The 19,854-nt window shown below is 37.8% G+C and overlaps 1 protein-coding gene across 3 annotated transcripts in view; it reads right to left on the bottom strand.

Moving 5' to 3' along the window:
* LOC132643671 (uncharacterized) overlaps positions 1–19,854 on the bottom strand; it is a 47,262-nt gene that overhangs the window by 11,258 nt on the left and 16,150 nt on the right. For all 3 annotated transcript variants that reach the window (XM_060360171.1, XM_060360172.1, XM_060360173.1), the window contains 15 exons: positions 12,935–12,999; positions 9,326–9,413; positions 9,149–9,227; positions 8,903–9,011; positions 8,738–8,797; positions 8,488–8,606; positions 7,094–7,472; positions 6,800–6,984; positions 6,613–6,685; positions 3,959–4,109; positions 3,696–3,865; positions 3,141–3,482; positions 2,212–2,379; positions 1,796–2,089; positions 1,166–1,342 (listed from right to left, as the gene is read on the bottom strand). In XM_060360171.1, the coding sequence (XP_060216154.1) occupies positions 1,166–1,342; positions 1,796–2,089; positions 2,212–2,379; positions 3,141–3,482; positions 3,696–3,865; positions 3,959–4,109; positions 6,613–6,685; positions 6,800–6,984; positions 7,094–7,472; positions 8,488–8,606; positions 8,738–8,797; positions 8,903–9,011; positions 9,149–9,227; positions 9,326–9,413; positions 12,935–12,999 (2,459 nt within the window). The remainder of the gene's footprint in view (positions 1–1,165; positions 1,343–1,795; positions 2,090–2,211; positions 2,380–3,140; positions 3,483–3,695; positions 3,866–3,958; positions 4,110–6,612; positions 6,686–6,799; positions 6,985–7,093; positions 7,473–8,487; positions 8,607–8,737; positions 8,798–8,902; positions 9,012–9,148; positions 9,228–9,325; positions 9,414–12,934; positions 13,000–19,854) is intronic.

Below are 19,854 nucleotides of genomic sequence, written 5' to 3'. Positions count from 1 at the left end.
TCCTTTTCCTAACGTAATTATAGGAATAGAATATTTCCTTTTATTGCAATTGATTGTTTTTTCTTAGTTAGTTAGGATTCACCTGTATAAATATCCCTTCTTATGGGATACAATGACATACTGAAATACAACAAAGCCTTTTCTTCTTTCTCAAATTCTACAATGTCTCACCACATCATAAAACTTTCTGATCCTGATATCAGTTATCTCTTTTGGTATAGCTTTTAGAAGTATCAACAAAATATCCAATGTGACCAAAGAAACTAACCAACCATTTTTTTATTATGTTGAGCAAAATTTTGTAATACAGAAACCAATAGCTAAGTTTAGTATATGAGGGTAGACCAAGTGGACCTCAAAAGAAAATATGATTTACAATCAAAAAGGGTAGTCTGCTCTGTCAAATTGCAAGGGTTCTGGAAACCTCAGATAAGTTTAACTTTGTGCTAGGACTTGCCAACTTAAGAACATAACAAAAACAATATTCCCTCTGTCCAATTTATGTGACACTTTCTTTTTTAGTCTGTCATAAATAAGAATAATACCTTTCTGTATTTGGAAACAATTTAACTTTAAACTTCTCATTTACCCGTAATAATATGATTTATAGCCACAGAAATGTCTATGTCATGTTTTAGACCACTAATTTCAAAAGCCTTTCTTTCCTGAATTCCGTAGCCAATGAAACAATGCCTCATAAAATGGAACGGAGGGAATAATAAATAAAAAATAATAAAACGTATTTGGGATTTGTGGACATTTTTACCATCACATCAGGTACATCTTCATGTTGACATGCCAAACACCAGTATTTTAATGCCACATACATAACCTTGATGCTGGTAAAGAGATGCAAAGCTAGTGACCAGTACATGAAGAAAATTAAGTGTCAGTGGGAACAGGTTTCTGTACAGAGAAGTACTTCTGTGATCCTCCAAATTCCCTCTCTATGAGAGCAAGTCTAGATCAAGTATACTCTTTTTCTTGTTTCCTTTTCTTTTGACAAGAGTGATATATGCAAATTGTTTCCACCCTATAAATTCAAAACTTTGACCAACTTTCTCGATCATCGTTTGCTGAATATCATTTTAATCATGATTTATAGCGGTTTCTCACAGACAAGTGCAATTTCCTTGCACATAAGATGACAAATCAATGACTTTACCTGATCAAATTTACGTCCTTGGATCACATCTGAAAGTGCTAGACAAGAAGCCTCTCGTGATCGCCAAAGTCGGGATCCGCTTTGAGTTAAAAGATCATCAATAATAAGATCGTAATGCTCATCAATTGTTTTCTTTGAATCTGTAATAAGTGATCTCCAAATATGTGTCATCGCATCCTAAAGGAAACGATAAAATAATTCAAAAATGGGCATCGTTACTAAAGCCAGTAGGATATCAACTTCCTTAACATAAATAATAATTATGACAAACTGCATGCAGACCACTTTTTCTCCCTCTTACCACAACTTTTGAGAAAAGCATAAGCATATAATAACAAACTAAACATTCTCAGTTAGCATCTACAACTGCCAAACGATCACAGACAGTCAGATATCAAATTCCTTAATACAAAAAACTAACAATAACGAATTGCACGGCAACCACCTTTATCTCCCTCTCACCACAAATTATGAGGAAAACATAACATAACAAACTAAATAGTTAACATATCAGCTAAAACAGCCAAAATGATTTTTTGGTTGCTTGAATGGAATACTATTAAGTTAAGCCCCTACTTAACTAGGAATACACAAAATATTAGCTTCATACAAGAACTTATGTAGAAGTACCTGCACATTCTTATCAGGATCGTACTGATAACGAAGGAGTCTTGGAACAAGAGCATGCAAGTGAGGTTGCAGAGCATCCCCAGCATGCTTGGCTATCTTGGAGAACCCAAAGGCCGCACCTCTTTTAGAATTCAAAGATGCCTGATAATTGGCTAAGTCCATGAACTTATAAATCATGTCCGGCTGCCCCATCTCGTTTGCCAAGTTGCAAAGCTCCTTATAAGTACTTAGTTTCCCTCCACTCGGACTTTCACCAATTGTACCCTCTTGAAACACTTCAGAATCTTCTACAAGCTACGAGCACGAATTTAAAAAAAAAAAAAAAAAAAAAATCAGAGCAAAAATTGGGTAGTCATAGTGTAAGACACGAGGAAAAATTGTCAAGAATTATAGCAAGACAAAAGCAGTCATCAGACCTTAACAGCTCTTTTCCTCTTCCCAGAACCAGTAAGAGTGCCAACAAGAGCATTCACTAAGCTTTTCTTCATAGAAGCATCACCAAGCTCATATACAACACTAAGGCCCTGAGAAGCCAGCTCCTGGGTAAGCTCGTTCTGCTCAGCCAGAAGGTGAGAGAATGCTTCCTACAATAGCACAAGAGTCAGTGGTTCAAAAGGCTCTGGTAAAATGTTTTCCTTCGCAGACATCAAAATAAAAGGCTAGTTTAAAAGGCACAGCCATTGAAATTGCATTTATCAGGGGAAGAGATGCTTGAAGCTGCCTGGTAGCCAAATACTTGAAGCTGTCTCGACATTGCTCTTTAAAACAAAACTGTGACTATCATAATTGAGACTGGCTATTGAAACAATAAACATAATCTCTAACGGGAATAATTACTGTCAAAACATAATTGATGACTGCAGGTTATCCCTAACTAGATTGGGAAACTCAAGGATTCAGTACATCTAGAAAGAAGCTAACCAGTTGGCATACAGGCTAGCTAAGCATGGAAGCAAAATCCAAGTTTGGTTTACTTCTGTACTATGTTGTATTGCCATCTTTTGTACTATCTACTTGTGAACCAAATAGGGAATCCAATCCCTAGGAAGGTCAAAGCTGGTAATAGTTTCTAGATTTTACTAATAATAAATTCCAATAATCAAAAGAAAAAATTCCTGGCAGCCAAAGGATTGACTGACACCAGAATCAACACACTTTACAGCTTATCATGTTAGCTAAATATACAAAAGGCTAATAGAGCTGAAAAGCAACAGTCATAGTACTTCTCCCAGATATACAACAACAATTCCGACTTATAAACCCCACACCAGTTCGAAATTCTTCCCGGGAATGTTATATAAATTTTTTCTATGGAACTGTCAGTGTCAACTTAAATAGAAGATACCTGGATGTCGGGAAGCAGTTTCTGGATAGCCTGGTGCTGACCACAATACATTGTCAGTGACAAAAGCCAGACAGTGCCAGCACAGCGCTCTTGTTTCCGGCTACTGTACAATAGATCGTCAAAAAGCTTTCTAGTGATTGCATCTCTAACTGTACTATGGCCTTGTTCATTGGCTTCAGAGTCCACACAGCTAGAACTTGTAGAAGACACATCTCCCATCAAAAAGTTTGAACTCATGGAAAGTGAAGTGTAGTTGCTCTTAAGAATCATGTCAGCAGTAACAGGAACACCACCCCATAGAAATGACAATGCCTCCCCAGCAGCAAACAAGATATCTTCTACCTAATCAATAACAAAATAGGAAACCAAGATGTAAAAGAAATAATGACAACTCAATGTACGCCACGCAGAAGCACAAGAAAGATGTTTTAGCAGTGATATTATTAAAATTAAGGTGTTTTCCTCGAGCTGTGAGCCTGAGAAAAAGAGAGTTTGTGCACTTTACGAACATAGAGAAAGACCTTTAGGGCCATCAATGGAGGAAATTTCACTTACCTTTGACTGGCTTAGACTGAAAATCAGGTCAAGAGCAATATTTAGATGTGAAGATGATAATTCCTTGACACACAAGTGTCCCAAAGAAATAACAATTCTCTGAACTGCTTTCACGTCATCACCAGCAAGCAGCTTGCTTAATTTTTCACGCAAGATTACCAATATGGGAGCTGCAGTTTTAAGCTTGGTTAAGTAAAATTATCCTACAAACATGTTTCACATACAGTGATTCTATAGTGGCCTCAAAAAAAGTACAAACTTACCTGAACTAGAGTCTACTAGCAGGAGAGGCAATGGGATACAAAGTCCGACATGGCCCAGCGCTTGCATTGCAAAAGAAGCCAATGTGGCAGTCTCCGAATTGACAACATCGACCAGACATTTAAGTGTACTCTGGAGTAAAGCTTCTGGGATCTGTCACACGTAGAAAGGAAAGCAAGGAAAAGATCCATGTAACCAACGGAAAATCTTATCGAAACAAAATCAATAAATACAAGATTTATAATGAAATAAACAATTAGTGCGTAGGTTTACCAACAAGAAGCTTAAAGAGGAAGCAACTTCAAAATTTCTATAGAGCTCGAATAATCTCTAGTCATGTTGAAAACCTGAGGGGAGGAAAGTAATAGAGAGAACTAATTTTGTTTATCCTACCTTAATTCTTACACAATACACCTTCACCTATAAATAGGTGTAATACACTATAGAACACGCAGAATTAAGTATGAAAAAATTTGAAAAATATGGCACTGCATAACTGTTTGACTCATTTATGAGATCAGCATATTTCAGTGCCAACTTTGACTCTCTACAGAGCAACAACAACAACAACAACAACAAGCCCAGTATAATCCCACTATGTGGGGTCTGGGGAAAGTAGAGTGTACGCAGACCTAACCCCCACCTTGAAAGGTAGGGCGGCTGTTTCCGAAAGGCCCTCGGCTCAAGAGAGGAGACAAAAGGTTAGATATGATCAAGCGTATCGAAAACAATATGAAAGCCAGGAATAACAAAGCAAGAAAGTCATGGTAAAAGGAGAATTAACTGCTATAGATAACTATGAAAATGAAAACAATGAAAGTAAATAAGTCATTATAAACCAACAGATACTTGCAAAAATCAAGAGACAAGAAACTATAGAACAACATAACTACTCTTAAGGGAGGATAGACGCGACTACCTACTATCCTTCTACCCTAATATGAGTCCTCCATACCCTCCTATCTAAGGTCATGTCCTCCGTAAGCAGGAAATGCGCCATGTCCTGTCTAATCACTTCCCCCCAATACTTCTTCGACCTACCTCTACCTCTTCTGAAACCGTCGCTGGCCAACCTCTCGCACTGGGGCATTTTCATCTCTCCGCATCACATGCCCAAACCATCTCAGCCTCGCTTCCCGCATCTTGTCTTCCACTGAGGCTATTCCAACCTTCCCAAGAGCCCACATTGTGGGATTCATTGGGTATGTCGTTGTTATCGTTTGGTTGGGGAACAAGTTATCGCAAGATTAATTATGTCAGGATTAGTTATCCCGGGATTCTTATCCTACCCTCCCACGGGATAAAAATAACACTACAATTCTGGGATTAGATATACCGAGGTTTTATTCCAACCAAACATGGGATAAACTCATCTCAAATTTAATCCCGAAATTAATTATCCCTTATCCCTCGTACCAAACGAAGACCTACTTAAACCTAGCATCAACACAACAAACTGGGAAAAAATTTCAAGTATCTACAACATATCAAAATCAATTATACAAGCTTCAAATTAGATGCTTTGGTGTGCACTTTTTTTTTTCCTTCCACCACGCCATTTTGGTGTTTTCAAGCTTGTTATCCATTTTCGTGAAATATGTTTTCTTGTCCAAGTCTTCTGCGTTAAAAAATATTGAAATGTTCAAAGTTTTCACTAAAAGTGCATATAAATACAGACTCAGAGATGCGGAACAAGAGAGTGATAGATTTCCCATCTTTCTCCTCTTTTCACTCTGTTTGAAATAATTTCATAACACCAAACAATCAGAGGCGGATCTAGGATTTAAACTTATCAAACTTTTAAATTTTTTAGCATTGAACCATTATATTTCTAAAGTTATGGATTCATATCTACTATTATTGTAGTTTTAGTAAAAAAAATTACACATAAATTTACACCCTGCATCGAAAGTTTGGGGTTCAATTGAACCCCTAATTATAGTGCTCCATCCGCCTCTGCAAACAATCCAGAAGAAAAAATAATGTAACAAAGGAGATAAACTTACCGAAGAAAGGAGCTGCAAGTCTCAAAACAGAGCATTAGAAACACATGAGAGACATTTTGGAGTTTTTAAAAAGTAGACCATCACTAACCTTTTAGTACTAAAAGAACTAAAATCATACGCAACCTAATTAAGGACAAGCTGTTTTTAAAAGATAAGATCAATGTTCTGTTTATTGAATGACATTTTGTATATATCTTCTTTTGACGGGTAAAAGCTGATAACACTAAATGTAACTGGCAGAGTAAAATAAGGACATGTGGCTGTAGAAAGTCCTCAAAATCTAGCTAGTACCGTGGAGATAGGCAACAGCCAATTTGCATTTCTCTCAATTTGTATTATTCGGGTTCTTAGTACATTAGAATGGAAAAAAAATAAAAAAAATCAACCTGATTGATATCTAAGGACACGTGGGGTTTCAAAGATGGTCCTTAAAATTCTTGCAAGGTCCAAATTGCCCTCAGTGAGGACGACAAAAGTTCTTGGATTGTGGCTTATATATAATAGTAATGCACAACTAAACTTGGCTAACAAGGTATCCCTCTGAACCAAGTACACTGCTGTTCTACTATGCATTTTACATCAATTGACGAGGAATTTTCACAAAAGCACTTGGATGCACATCGGAGAAATCCCGAAGGATAAAAACTTACAGAAACGGTTCTTGACATGCAATTTGCAGTAACATATCCTAAAGTACATAGCACGCCATGCTGCATCTCGAACCTGGAAGAATTGATAACGGATTATACCATCAGAAACCAATGCAGTTGCTCCAACGACGGAGATGATCCACAAGAGGTGATAGACAGCTGAATGTTTTAAACTCAAAGCTACAACCTTAACTTAGGTGCTGTACCGATTAAGGCGATCAATTCACTAATAAGATCACACAAACTGTGAAGAGGAAGTGAACAGGAAGCAATTCCAATTAAGCGAGATATAGATTCACGTGTATCAAAGTCAATATGTCCCAGAAATTGCTTCATCCATGCGACTTTATCGACATATCGAGAAGCTATCACCTGTCAGTAATATTAGAAAACCAAAAATTCCTGAATCCATAAATCAGATATAAAATGAGAATTTAGTGTAGTCCTCTTCTTCTACAATTCAAGGGAAATGTGAGCCTACCTGCGGCACATGAGATCCAACAGATATAAGCGCTTTGGAGGCTTTAGCATGCAGGTCAGCAGAGCCTTCGTAAGCCATTGCATGTTCTAGAAGCAAGCATAATTTCTCAACTGCAGCCGAAAAATGGGCACCTTCTACCAAATTATCCTGTTTCATATCTGCCTCAAAGCACCTCAACAAAAACTTGATCATAGCCACATAAGATTTAGATGGAAAAAGAAGCTTTGATCCTCCCACACTAGCAGAATCCAAAACCGAAGGCTGCTGTTGGATAATATAGTCTAGCATGTCAGAGAGTTTTGGGTACTTTAAGTTGAGGCTTTTGCTTACTGCTTTCCTTTGATCTTCATCAGGAAATAAACCCTCTAATGCAATTTCCCTACAGAAAACAAAAGTTGCACATTTGAAGACGTGTACAGAAAGAGGAGATGATAGCACTATTAACCCAGGCAAGAAATCACACAACAAATAAATTGCACATAACTTGATCAGAAACTATTTCAACAATGAGGAATACCATGTCTTCTATTTGAGTTAATTCCTGCTTTCTTTCCATCACTACCACTAATCTATTATGCAGTACCCATTTGAAAGGACAAAGAAGATGAGCAGCCAAATATTTGAAGTCTAAGACAGTTTTTCCAGATAAAGACTTAGGGAAATAAGGGAGCCATTTCTTCTGGCCTTATCTTTGCAATGTTGGACCTCAGAATCTTCAGACCTATGGGCTAGCTTTATTTTCAGTGGAGGAAAAACTTCATGCCTTTGGACTCCATGCGGACTCATTTTCAGCATTAGGTAGGGAATCCCACTTTTTTTTTTTTTTGATAAGGTAACTAAAATAGAATAGGTTCTTCACTCAGAAGGAACAACATCACTAAATGATTAATAGAAATTTTAGAGAAGGTAATGATGTCACTGCATTGAATAGACTTACAATTGAAGCATAATGAAGCTACAGAACGAGGGAACCTGTCTCAGCAAACATTCTAAGGCCCCGTTTGTCCGTAGATACCAAAAAAAATTCACTTTTTTTTGGAATTTTGGAGTTGGAGTTGTGTTTGGCTATAGTTTTTGAAATTGTAGTTTTTGGTGAAATGTAGTTGTAAAAAAGTGAAAAAAGTGAAAAATTTTGAAAAACAAGTTTTTGGAGTTTTTGGTATTCCGGAATACAACTTCAAGTTGTATTCGGAATTCGTATGGCCAAACGCCGAAAAGTGAGAAAAGTGAAAAAAGATTCCGGAATAAAGTGAATAATTCTTATGGAAAAACGCCTACTAAATATGCAAAAGTACTACTATGGTCGTAAGTGAATATTATAGAAAGATATCCAACAATTAGCTAATAAACAAGAATGTCCACTTAATGTTAAACAGTAAACCTCATAAGCTAACCTTATATCGAGCTTAGGATCAGCAGCTCCAAGCATACAAATAAATCGGCTTGGGCAATGCTGCATGTCAAACAACAAGGTTGCCCATCTCATAGCACAAAAGCGCACTTCGCCTTCCTCCTTGTGAAAAAGAAAACAAATAGAATAATATAACAGCTCGCATCCGTATTTGATACAGCCCCTCAAGTTAACAGGAACAAGCATAACACTGGAACAACAAAAATAAAGGAATCAATGCTACAAATGGATACCACTTGAGAACTTCTAAGAAGGAGTGCCTCCAGATCATTTAATACATTTTTTGGTGCATCCTGAAAACCAAATAGCCGTCAAAAGGGTGGAGACTGTAGAAAACATATAGTGTTTTTTTTTTTTTTTTTGAAAAGGGTATAAATAAACAGTTCACAATGTAGAACCTTGTAAGCAAATGCAAGGGAATTTGTTGCTTCTTGAATAGTAAGACGAAGAAATTGGGCCTCAGATTGCAGGGCATTAAACAGCCTTGAAGCAACATCAACTTTATCTCTGTAACAAATTCAAAATGAAAATGGCACATTAAAATAACATCTAATTTAGCTATAAAAAAAAAAAGAAAAAAAAGGCCCCGGGGAAGGAGAGAGGGGGGGAGTGAAAAGTAAACAGGTATCAGAAAATGTGCATACCTAAAAAGTTGAGGCATCCTCTTAGCAAGCAAGCCAATTGCTTGGAAGGCAAATGCTTTCGTCTCGCGTGCAAAAACATCTGGACAGATATTACTTGTTAAACATTATACTAAACCAATTATATCAATCTCAAATGGCTTAGCCGAACAAAGTTCAGTTTTATATAAGCAATAGCACCTGATTCTGATGCTGAATAACCATCAAGAGATTTCAGAATCCCTGTCAGTATAACAGGGCCCATAAGCCTCAATTGGTCCATTGCTCCCTGCATTTATTGGTAATAAACTGTCAGAGAAAATAAGTTCAAAGACATTGCTTCAGTAATCATCAGAATTGGTGTATATAAGAAGAAAGCAATTGTCGTTGGAAGTCAAAGACCGTCTTCCTCAGGTAATCATGGCATTTTCAGCATAAGGAAAAGTGGATCACCAACTCCCAAGTTCAATAGAAGAGGTCTATGAAATTGTAAAATCTCCACTTTGATCACCAAAGAATCACCAATTACCTCTCCAATCAACATGACTGTCCATGTGTGACACCCTAGCTTAAGATGAAAGTCCCACATCGGCAAACCACAAGAGATGCTAGGTATATAACTAAGCAAGCCTTGCACCCTAGTGACGCGTTTTAAAGCCGTGCAGGCCTAGGCCCAAAGCGGACAATATCATTAGCGGGCTGGGGTGTTACATATGGTATCAGAGCCACTCTTGTGTCAGCCTTGTCGATGGTGGGTCAAAGTTCAACTGAATTTAGGCAAATCCCGGGTAGGCGAGGCAAACCTCAGTGCTAAGTCTAGGCAAATCCCATACACGGGGGCAAACCTCAGCGAGGACATTGAGTCCATAAAAGGGGGTGTATGTGACACCCCAGCTTAGGAGGAAAGTTCCACATCGGCAAAACACAAGAGAGATGCTAGATATATAACTAAGCAAGCCTTACACCCTAGGCATTTTAAAGTCGTGCGAGCCTAGGCCCAAAGCGGACAATATCATTAGCGGGCAGGGTTGTTACACCATGATAGAATATCTTTTACCAGCATTAGTAACTCTTTTGAAGAAAGAAAAAAACTGTATTTCGACCACCTTCCTTTGTATTTTGCCTCCATGATATTTCTCAATCCTCCTGTTAGTGCTTCTTTCTTCTCTAATCCCCCTTAGACAATATGCAGTTTTCAGTTGTAACATCTAGTGCTAGGCATTCGAGAATTTCTGACTTCCTCTTATTAATTTCACCACATTCTTAGTTATTCTTTGAGGCTTGATTGCAGTGTCAGGGTATCATATAACTTAGCAAAATGTTAATGAGGCCGATAACAAAGTTCTTGTAGGCATTTTGCCAACATAGCGAAGTTCTAATATATGCGAAGAAATAAAAGAGAGGCGGACATATATGGAAGACTAATAATAATAGAACAAAAACACCTATTTACAAGTGTCAAACCTTGAGTCATATTATACTTGTTTCTTGTTGGACAGTAATTAATAACTTAAAACTCGATTCTAAGACTAACACTTAACATACTAACCAATGTTGGATGCATTATGGAAGAAGGCATTTAGAGGGTGTTTGGATTGGCTTATTTTAAGGGCTTAGTAGCTTGTAAGCTCTTTTCTACTCTTTGTGGTGTTTGGGAAAGATAAAAAGTGTTTTTAAGCACTTACTTTTAGGCCAAAAAAGTACAAAAATAAGCCAAAAGCTGGGCATTCCCAACTTATGACTTTTAGCATTTAGCATCTAAGTTACTTTTAAAAAGCCAATTTAAACACCCTCTTAGTGCAATATATAGGACATCATGTTATGGATGATCACATTAAATAACGAGCCTTTAGAATAATGTATCCATAAAGGCATTATAAAGGAGAAAGATGAATCCATGAGGTTCATTGGCTCGATTGTTCATAATGGTAATTGGATATTATTTTTATGAAGGAGAAAGATGAATCCATGAGGTTCATTGGCTCGATTTTTCATAATGGTAATTGGATATTATTTGTCATATCCACAGCTGCACACAAGTGCTAATGATAGGATGCCTCTAAGTGATCTTCTCCCAAGTTTTGGTTCAACAACAAAGGTAGTATTGTGCTAACTATGTGGTAGGTGTAACGCGAATTTGAACCCTAACTAGTGAACCAAAACTGATACTTAGGTGGAGAAAAATATACAAATGGACTCATTATCCAAGTTTCAGAACTGGAGTACAATGAATTTCTAGGTTTAACTTTTAAAAAGAAAAACTCTAGCAGATCATCACAAGAAACATTCAGGGAATACTTGAGAATTATGCTTCAGAATAGTTATCGAGTATTGGAAATAGTAGGAACTGGAGTTTATACAAAAATTTACATGTACACTAGGTACAGAGAGGACCAAGTCTAAGTAGGCTTAGGTGACCTTATTACTTATGTCAAACTAAAGGGAAAGACGGGATGACGGGTAGAAGATACGGAGTGTAACAGTAAAAAAGGAAGTCACTTTTCCTCCACATAGAGAGCTATCTGGAATACAATAGTTAGAGCAAGCAAATCTTAGACACAGGGAACAGATTGTTAATTTAAGTTAGTATTGTTTATGCAACGAGTTCAAGAAAGATGTACATTACTTATTGTTGCACTATCGTGTGGTTCTGAGTTGGAGCGTAAGGAAGCATGGCACCCCAGATGAATGCAGCATGCAAAGGTAGCCTTTTCTTAGACAATTTGGAATAATAGGATGAGGAGGATGTTCCAATGCAATGGAAAGAAATTAAGGAATATAAAGTTCTTTCATTCTCCATTTATGCATTTGGTGTAAAAAGAAATCATGTTTGCAAATATAATGGGATAGACTGGTCAGGAAACCAAGAAGAGCACTCACAGCCTATGTTGCTCGGACTCTTCAAAATTATCAACGGGTGCGTGTCGGATACTTCAAAAGTAGTGCACTTTTGGAGAATCCGACACGGGTACGGCATAATTTTTGGAGAGTCCGAGCAACATAGCTCACAGCCACGTTGCGCATATACTTTGGCACCTTCATGGTGAACTCTTGAAATGAACTTCGACTTATCTAGTAAAGGAATTCCAATCCTATATAATCATGAAAAGGTGTCTTAATTTTCAGAAACAGATGTTCTTAAGTATCCCTAATTGTTATCGCACTTCCCACATGTTTCTTTAACCTATGTTGGACAATGCTGGAGCTCCTTTAGTAGCACATGACAGGATTGTTGAGCTTCAGTATGTTGTGGAAGATTCTTAGGAGCCGTTTGGACATGATTTGAAATCATGACATGAAATCATGTTTGGACATGCAATTTGGATTTCTTAAGTTGTATTTTTTCTTATAGACATAAAAGCCCCACAAGTTGTGAAAACCATCAAAACTTTCCCAATTCTTATACAATCTTACCAAATGAGCAAGTCATAGTTCATAACAAAATTAATACGCTATTAGAAGGCCTTTCTAAAAAATACAACATCAATTGATCAAACTTTAGTTCAATAAAAAGGAACATTTAACATGAATAATAATATAACTACTCTTTAATATAATCCTCTCACATGGCACGAACAATCTCTTCACGCTGAGCATATTTGATATTTGATATAAATGGTTGGTAAATATATCCACCAATTTATGAGTCTTTTTTTACAAAATATAAACTTATGGGTCAAGTTTTACATTTAAAATTTTTGAAATCATGATTTGAAATCCCAAGTCATGCCTTTTTGGATGATTTGGAATTTCATCTCATGAGATGAAATCGCATGTCCAAACGCCTACTTATAGGTAATGAAATCTTACATGCTTGAAGACCCATACAGTGAACTCCATTCCCAACTGCTTCAACCTTGACGTTGTATTACTCCCTATAAAAGCAAGAAGTATAAATGAATTTTCCTCTACAGCAGTAAGAGTGGAAATTCAAAGAAATGACAGAAAAATCCTAAATAGATATACTATTGCAATAAAAAAGTAAGATGCAGCATTTTATAACATGCAAATCAGCAAACATCTGCTTCAAGTTTGAGGTAGCATAAGTAGAAAGCTGGAACATAAAGCTCTTGGCACACCCCTTGAAGATTCAAATTGATTGAGAGGCTCGGTGTATAGAAGAATTACAAAACAACAAGGGAAGTTTCTTTAATGCAGGTCAACTTTTGAAACTTGACAAATTATTTACTTGATGTAAGTTTCTATGGGAGCACTTCACATGGAGACCTTGAGAGATTTACAACCAAGAAACATTTCCTTCTGTTAGAGCAGACATTTAGGAGGAAGTTAACACTTATATGAGCAGTATGGAAGGAAAGAAATAGGAGTACTTTTGAAGCAAAAGAGCTTGATTTTGATTTTGTACATTCTAAGAATAGACTCCTTAATTTTAATGTGTTTTTGGTCCACCAATGAGGTTCTGATTTGTAGAGAAGATTGTGTGTCTATAATAGAGAATCATAATTCTCTACAAATTCTTTTGGTATATCTAGTTCTTTCCACTATGCCTCGGGTGTGCTGAATACTCCTGTTTCAACCATGGTCTCAAAAAGTACTTTTAGACAATGAAGAATGCAGCTAAATGAACAAAGATAATCACCGAAAGAACAATGGATTACAGAGATGGGGTTAAGGCGGAGTGAAGAAATCCAGGAATACAGGAAGATGATTCTGACTCATAAAACAGTTTTGAACGTCCGAATTTGAGGATATTTGTGATGCAGGACCAACTATACCAAACAATTAGTCAAAAAGCAATGGTTCTTTTGATGTAGTAAGTTAAGACATTCCTTATTTTCTACTGTAATTTAGAATTTTCTTTTATCTAATTTCAGATGTTAGTCTTGAGGTTGCAAGTTGAAACTAGAAATACAAAACTGCAAGTGTTAAAAGAAAAAGAAAAATTGAGGTTTTGTTTTCACATTTTTTGTCTCCAACACTTAACTTTTTATATTCACATTCCAACACTTGTCATTTAACATTAAAAATCACATAAAACTCTAAAAAAAAAAAAAAAAAACATATAAAGCCAGGCTTAAGCCCCAAAAAACCCAGCACAGCCTATTAACTTAATGGACCACAGGTTGTATTACCGCCCCCCCCCCCCCCCCAAAAAAAAATAACTGCCCTTCATAGCGGCCTGTTAAGCCTCATCCCCGACCGGTGGCCCTCAGTCCCACCCCTAAAGGGACCATGCTCAGCCCGGACCAGCCCACTTTGACATGTATGCCAGAAACAGCTTACTCGTCTTGGGACAAAATTCACAAATAGCCATTTTTCGGACCCTTAACTGAACTAATCATAGATTCAAATTTAGTTAAAAATAGTTATTTTTAGAATCGAAATAATATTTGACAAAACTACCTCAACTTAAAGGAGTGGCAGAGACCCACTGAATCAGAGAATGAGGAGAGTTCGAAGTCCAGGACATTATCCTGAAGTTCTTAATTGCAAAAACTTGAATTCTTATCCTGGAGTTTGTGTACGAGTTAAATAAAGAATAAATTATAAGCTCTTTTGCAAACACTGCTCTCTATTGTAAACTTTCACTCACCTTCTATTTTTGTTTTTTGCTTCCAGATCTTCAATTATATATAACTCAATGCCGAAATCAATATGAGCTTCAAAAATCAAACGTATAGTGGAGAGCTCAAAGAGATGTTCAGTACATATATGGCCAATGGCTTCAAGGGATGATGGTCGTTGAAGACGGAAAACTGACATTCTAATGGGAACTCACCGGAGAGTTTCATTTGTCTACTTATCACGTTGATAGAAAGAATAGAGAATACAGTGAAAATTGCGGATAATAACACTAAATAGATATACCTCATTAGTAAATACAATAAATTGAACAGACAAGGAAAGCCTCTGAAATTATTCCAATTTTCTATTGTGATTTTGATACGACTGCTCCTTTACGGACTTACTTTAGAAGAAAATCAAGACAAGCATGTGGAGATAATCTGTCAACTTAAAATATCAGCTGGTGTCAGTTTCTTGGTTTTAAATAAGATAAAATATTAAGCAGAACTTATCTACAGTAGTTACAAGCAGTTATTTACAGCAGTAGCTGTTTTATCTATGTATTAGGAGTTATCTTTATGTAGTTATTTACAGCAGTAACTGTTTATCTATGTATTAGGAGTTATCTTTATGTTTTAGTATATATATTTGTATCTAGAAAAATTCTGGAATTATTCAGAATTAACATTATCTTTGTATCTGGAGATTTGTCCACTCCATACGGACATAGTTATTGGTTAATGCAGTGTTTAAGATCCTTGCACTTTATTTAACCAGTGCAATTTCTTTCCTATTTCTTCTTCTTCATCATTGATTCTATCATTTTGGTATCAGAGCGGCAAGATCCAGAATGGCATCTACTCGTTCTTCTAACGAACCGCCACCACAACCAGTCACAAACCATCCAACTGAGCCCTCTAATGATCAGATTCTCCAGCAATTAACGTTTATAACATCACGTTTGGAAGCATTAGATGCAGCCATGAAGGTCCAATCCAGCGGTCATCAAACGGAAGTTAATCACATCCGCTAAAGGAAAGGGTCCAGAAAATGTTGATATGGACATACCTTGGTGGTTGAAGAATCCATCTCATAGTCCACACACACAAAGATGGAGTTTCCTCGATATGAAGGAGGAGATCCCCGTGGCTGGATTTTGAAGGCTGAAAAATATTTTCGATATTACCAAACTCCTGATGATATGAAGGTTGATGTTGCAGCCATGTATCTGGAGGGTGATGCACTTGATCTCTTTGCATGGAATAACAGTGAGCGTACACTATTGTATTGGGAGGACCTTGTTAAAGCTTTACAAGAGAACTATGGTCCTGCTGAATTTCAGAACCCTGACGAACATTTATGCAGCATCTGACAATTGGGCACAGTACAAGAATATCACCAGGAATTTGCTAAGCGATCTGCCCGAGTCCAGAATTGGCCAGAACACTGTCTTCTGGGGGTGTTCCTTACTGGGCTTAAAGAAGAACTTAAAGCAGATGTGAGAATTCACAAGCCCAGAACTGTATATAAAGCCATGAGCCTTGCAATGGAATTTGAGCAAAAAATGGGTTCCAATCGTGGGTATAAAGGGTCTCAATGGCCAAATCTGTCAAGATCCAACACAACCCAAATTGGTTCTGCACGTGAAGTTCCTTCTCCGTCAGCAGGCAACCAACTCGTGTCGCGAACCAATCCAAATTCTGCACAGATGTCTCCTTCTCATCGTGCTTGGGATATAGAGAAGCAGAATCGCATAGCCAAAGGACTCTGTTTTAGGTGTAATGAGAAATTTACACCAGGTCACCGTTGCAAGACAGCATCTCTTACTCTTATGGAGGCAAACGACAACACTGAAGGTGGTGAATCCGTGGAACAAATGCCAATTGAAATTACTGATACGGATGCAAGTACAACTGCCCTTGCTGAAATTTCGTTCCACGCCTTTCTAGGTAACACAACAAGCACAACGATGAAACTTCAAGGAACCTTAAATGGATGAAAGGTGCTGCTTCTGGTTGATAGTGGGTCATCCCACAATTTTATCTCTGATAAAATTGTTGAAGAATTACAGTTGGTTGTTCAAGTTGTGCCTTATTTTGGAGTCCAGATCGGCAATGGAGATATCATACGTTGCAACCGTCTGTGCCAAAATCTTGTTGTGAAATTCCCGGGATTAACTATCACTCAAGATTTCTATCCTTTCTCTGTTGGTGGAGCAGATTTGGTGCTTGGAATTAAGTGGCTTGCTTCTTTAAATACAATGAAAGCTAACTGGAATGAGATGTTTCTGATTTTTAATTTAAATGGGAAACGGTATAAGCTTCAGGGAGTTCCACAAAAATCAGATGCACCAGTTTCTTTCCAGTATCTCTCTAGGGAGGCAGATACTTCAGGTAATTCTCTACCCGTTGATATTCAGAGTTTGCTTCATGAGTTTGAATCAGTTTTTGAAGAACCCAATACTACCACCTTTTCGCCAACACACCCACTCTATCCCTTTGATTCCTAACTCAAAACCACCTAATATCCGTCCTTACCGCTATCCTTACTTTCAAAAATCAGAAATTGAAAAGCAAGTGTCTGAATTGCTCCAGAAGGGTTTTATAAGGCCAAGTACCAGTCCATTTGCTAGCTCTATCCTTCTCGTCAAGAAAAAGGACAATACATGGCGTATGTGCATGGATTATAGAAGTCTCAACCAAATCACTATCCCAGATAAGTACCCAATCCCTAATATTGATGAGCTTCTTGATGAATTGCATGGAGCAACCGTTTTTTTGAAGATTGATTTGCGTTCTGGTTACCACCAGATACGTGTTAATCCTGCAGACATCCATAAAACTGCTTTTCGTATGCATTCTGGCCATTATGAATTCACTGTTATGCCCTTTGGTCTTACTAATGCCCCTTCTACGTTCCAAAGTGCTATGAATGATTTGTTCAGACCATACCTGCGCAAATTTATTCTGGTATTCTTTGACGACATCTTGATATATAGTCGGACCTTTGAGCAGCATATCAATCACTTACAACTTGCTCTTCAACTTCTCAGAGATAATAGTTTTATGCCAAAACTTCTAAATGCTTATTTGGGCAGATCCAGATTTCTTTTTTGGGTCATGTGGTTTCAGAAAATGGGGTTGGTGTTGATCGGGATAAAGTCCAAGCAGTCTTGGAGTGGCCAGTACCAAGTAATGTGAAGGAGTTACGAGGATTTCTTGGGTTAACAGGTTATTATCGCAGATTTGTGAAAGGTTATGGAATGATGGCTCGACCACTCACTGAACTTACCAAGAAAAATGCTTTTCAATGGTCGGCCACAGCTGAAAATGCTTTCCAACTTCTCAAGCAAGCCTTAACAACAGTTCGGTTCTACGACTACCAGATTTCACTCAACCATTTGTGGTGGAATGTGATGCTTCTTCAGAAGGAATAGGGGCTATTCTTCTTCAGGATGACCATCCTATTGCTTATTTTAGTAAGGGACTTTGTTTTTCCAATCGTTTGAAGTCTACTTACGACCGGGAATTGCTTGCTCTTGTATTAGCTTTGCAGAAATGGAAACACTACCTCTTGGGTCATCATTTTTATGTCCGAACAGATCATTGCAGCCTCAAATATCTCCTTTCCCAGCGTATTACCACCAATGAGCAGCAACGATTATTAATGAAATTGCTTCCCTTCGACTTCACAATTGTTTACAAAGCAGGGAAAGACAATTTGGGAGCTGATTCTCTTTCAAGGCGGCCGTTGAATGCTGAATTTTTGGCTCTTGCTCTTCCTGTACCAATGGATTTTTCCAATTGGCAAGATGCTCTCCAGGAAGATCCATATACTCGTGAGATTATTCAAGCCATATGCCAAGACTCTTCCTTACAGCCAGATTTTCACCTGGTGGATCACAAACTTTATTTCAAGGAAAGGTTGGTTGTTCCAGATCAGTCTTCTCTACGACAAAAGCTTCTCTCGGAGTCTCAAGAAACACCTTCTGCCGGGCATGGAGGATATTTAAAAACCTTGAAACGCTTATCCTCCAACTTTTTCTGGCCAAGGATGAAGCATGATGTTAAGCTCTTTGTTCAGAACTGTTTAGTTTGTCAACAGGCCAAATACCAAGCTTTAGCACCTGCTGGACTTCTACAACCCTTGCCTGTACCTGATAAAATATGGGAAGATATCTCACTTGACTTCATTGTAGGACTTCCCAAATCTGGTGGTTATGACACAATTCTGGTTGTCGTAGATCATCTCAGCAAGTATTCTCATTTCATCCCCGTCTCACCCATATACTGCCAAGTCCGTTGCTAATGTTTTTTGTAGAGAAGTTGTGTCTCCACGGTATTCCTCGGTCAATTCTATCTGATCGGGATGTTATCTTTCTCAGTGCTTTTTGGCAGGAGCTTTTTCGACTTAGCAAAACAAGGCTAAGAATGGGTACATCTTACCATCCACAATCTGATGGACAGACAGAGGTGGTTAATAGATGCTTGGAATCTTATTTACGATGTTTTGCTATGGAGCAGCCTCGTACATGGAGTCAGTATTTACCATGGGCAGAATTTTCTTTTAACACGGGCTTCCACTCATCCACAGAGACTACCCCATTCAAGGTTGTTTATGGTAGAGATCCTCCAGCCATTTCTCCTTTTGTTCATGGAGAAACACGCATTGCTGAACTTGAAGAACAACTTTTGAATCGTGATGCTATGTTGAAGATTCTAAAGGATAACCTTTTAAAGGCTCAAACTCAAATGAAACAGCAAGCTGATGATCATCGTCGGGATGTTACCTTTCAGGTTGGAGATTATGTCTTTCTACGTTTTCAGCCTTACCGTCAACGTTCTTTGGCTCATCGCAGGTACGAGAAACTGTCACCTCGATTTTTCGGACCTTATAAAATTGTACGATGTGTTGGACCTGTAGCATATGAACTGGAGCTGCCTGCTTCTTCCAACGTCCATCCAATTTTCCATGTATCTTTGCTCCGTCCAGCTCATGGTCAGCAAGCTGTTATACCACCAGCCCCTCTTCCTCTAAGTGAAGATTGGGAACTCGCCCTATCTCCTGCCAAGATTCTTGCTCATCGATGGGTCAAAGAAGCTGGTATTTCTTCTTTGGAATTGCTAGTGCAATGGGTTGACCGTCCCCCTGAAGAAGCAAGTTGGGAAAACTATGATCTCATTGCAGACCAGTTTCCTTCTTTT

The sequence above is a fragment of the Lycium barbarum genome, chromosome 6 (assembly GCF_019175385.1).
Source record: "Lycium barbarum isolate Lr01 chromosome 6, ASM1917538v2, whole genome shotgun sequence".
NCBI lineage: Eukaryota > Viridiplantae > Streptophyta > Magnoliopsida > Solanales > Solanaceae > Lycium > Lycium barbarum.
The sequence above is the reverse complement of the archived record's forward strand: the minus strand, read 5'-3'. Positions and strand labels throughout refer to the sequence as shown.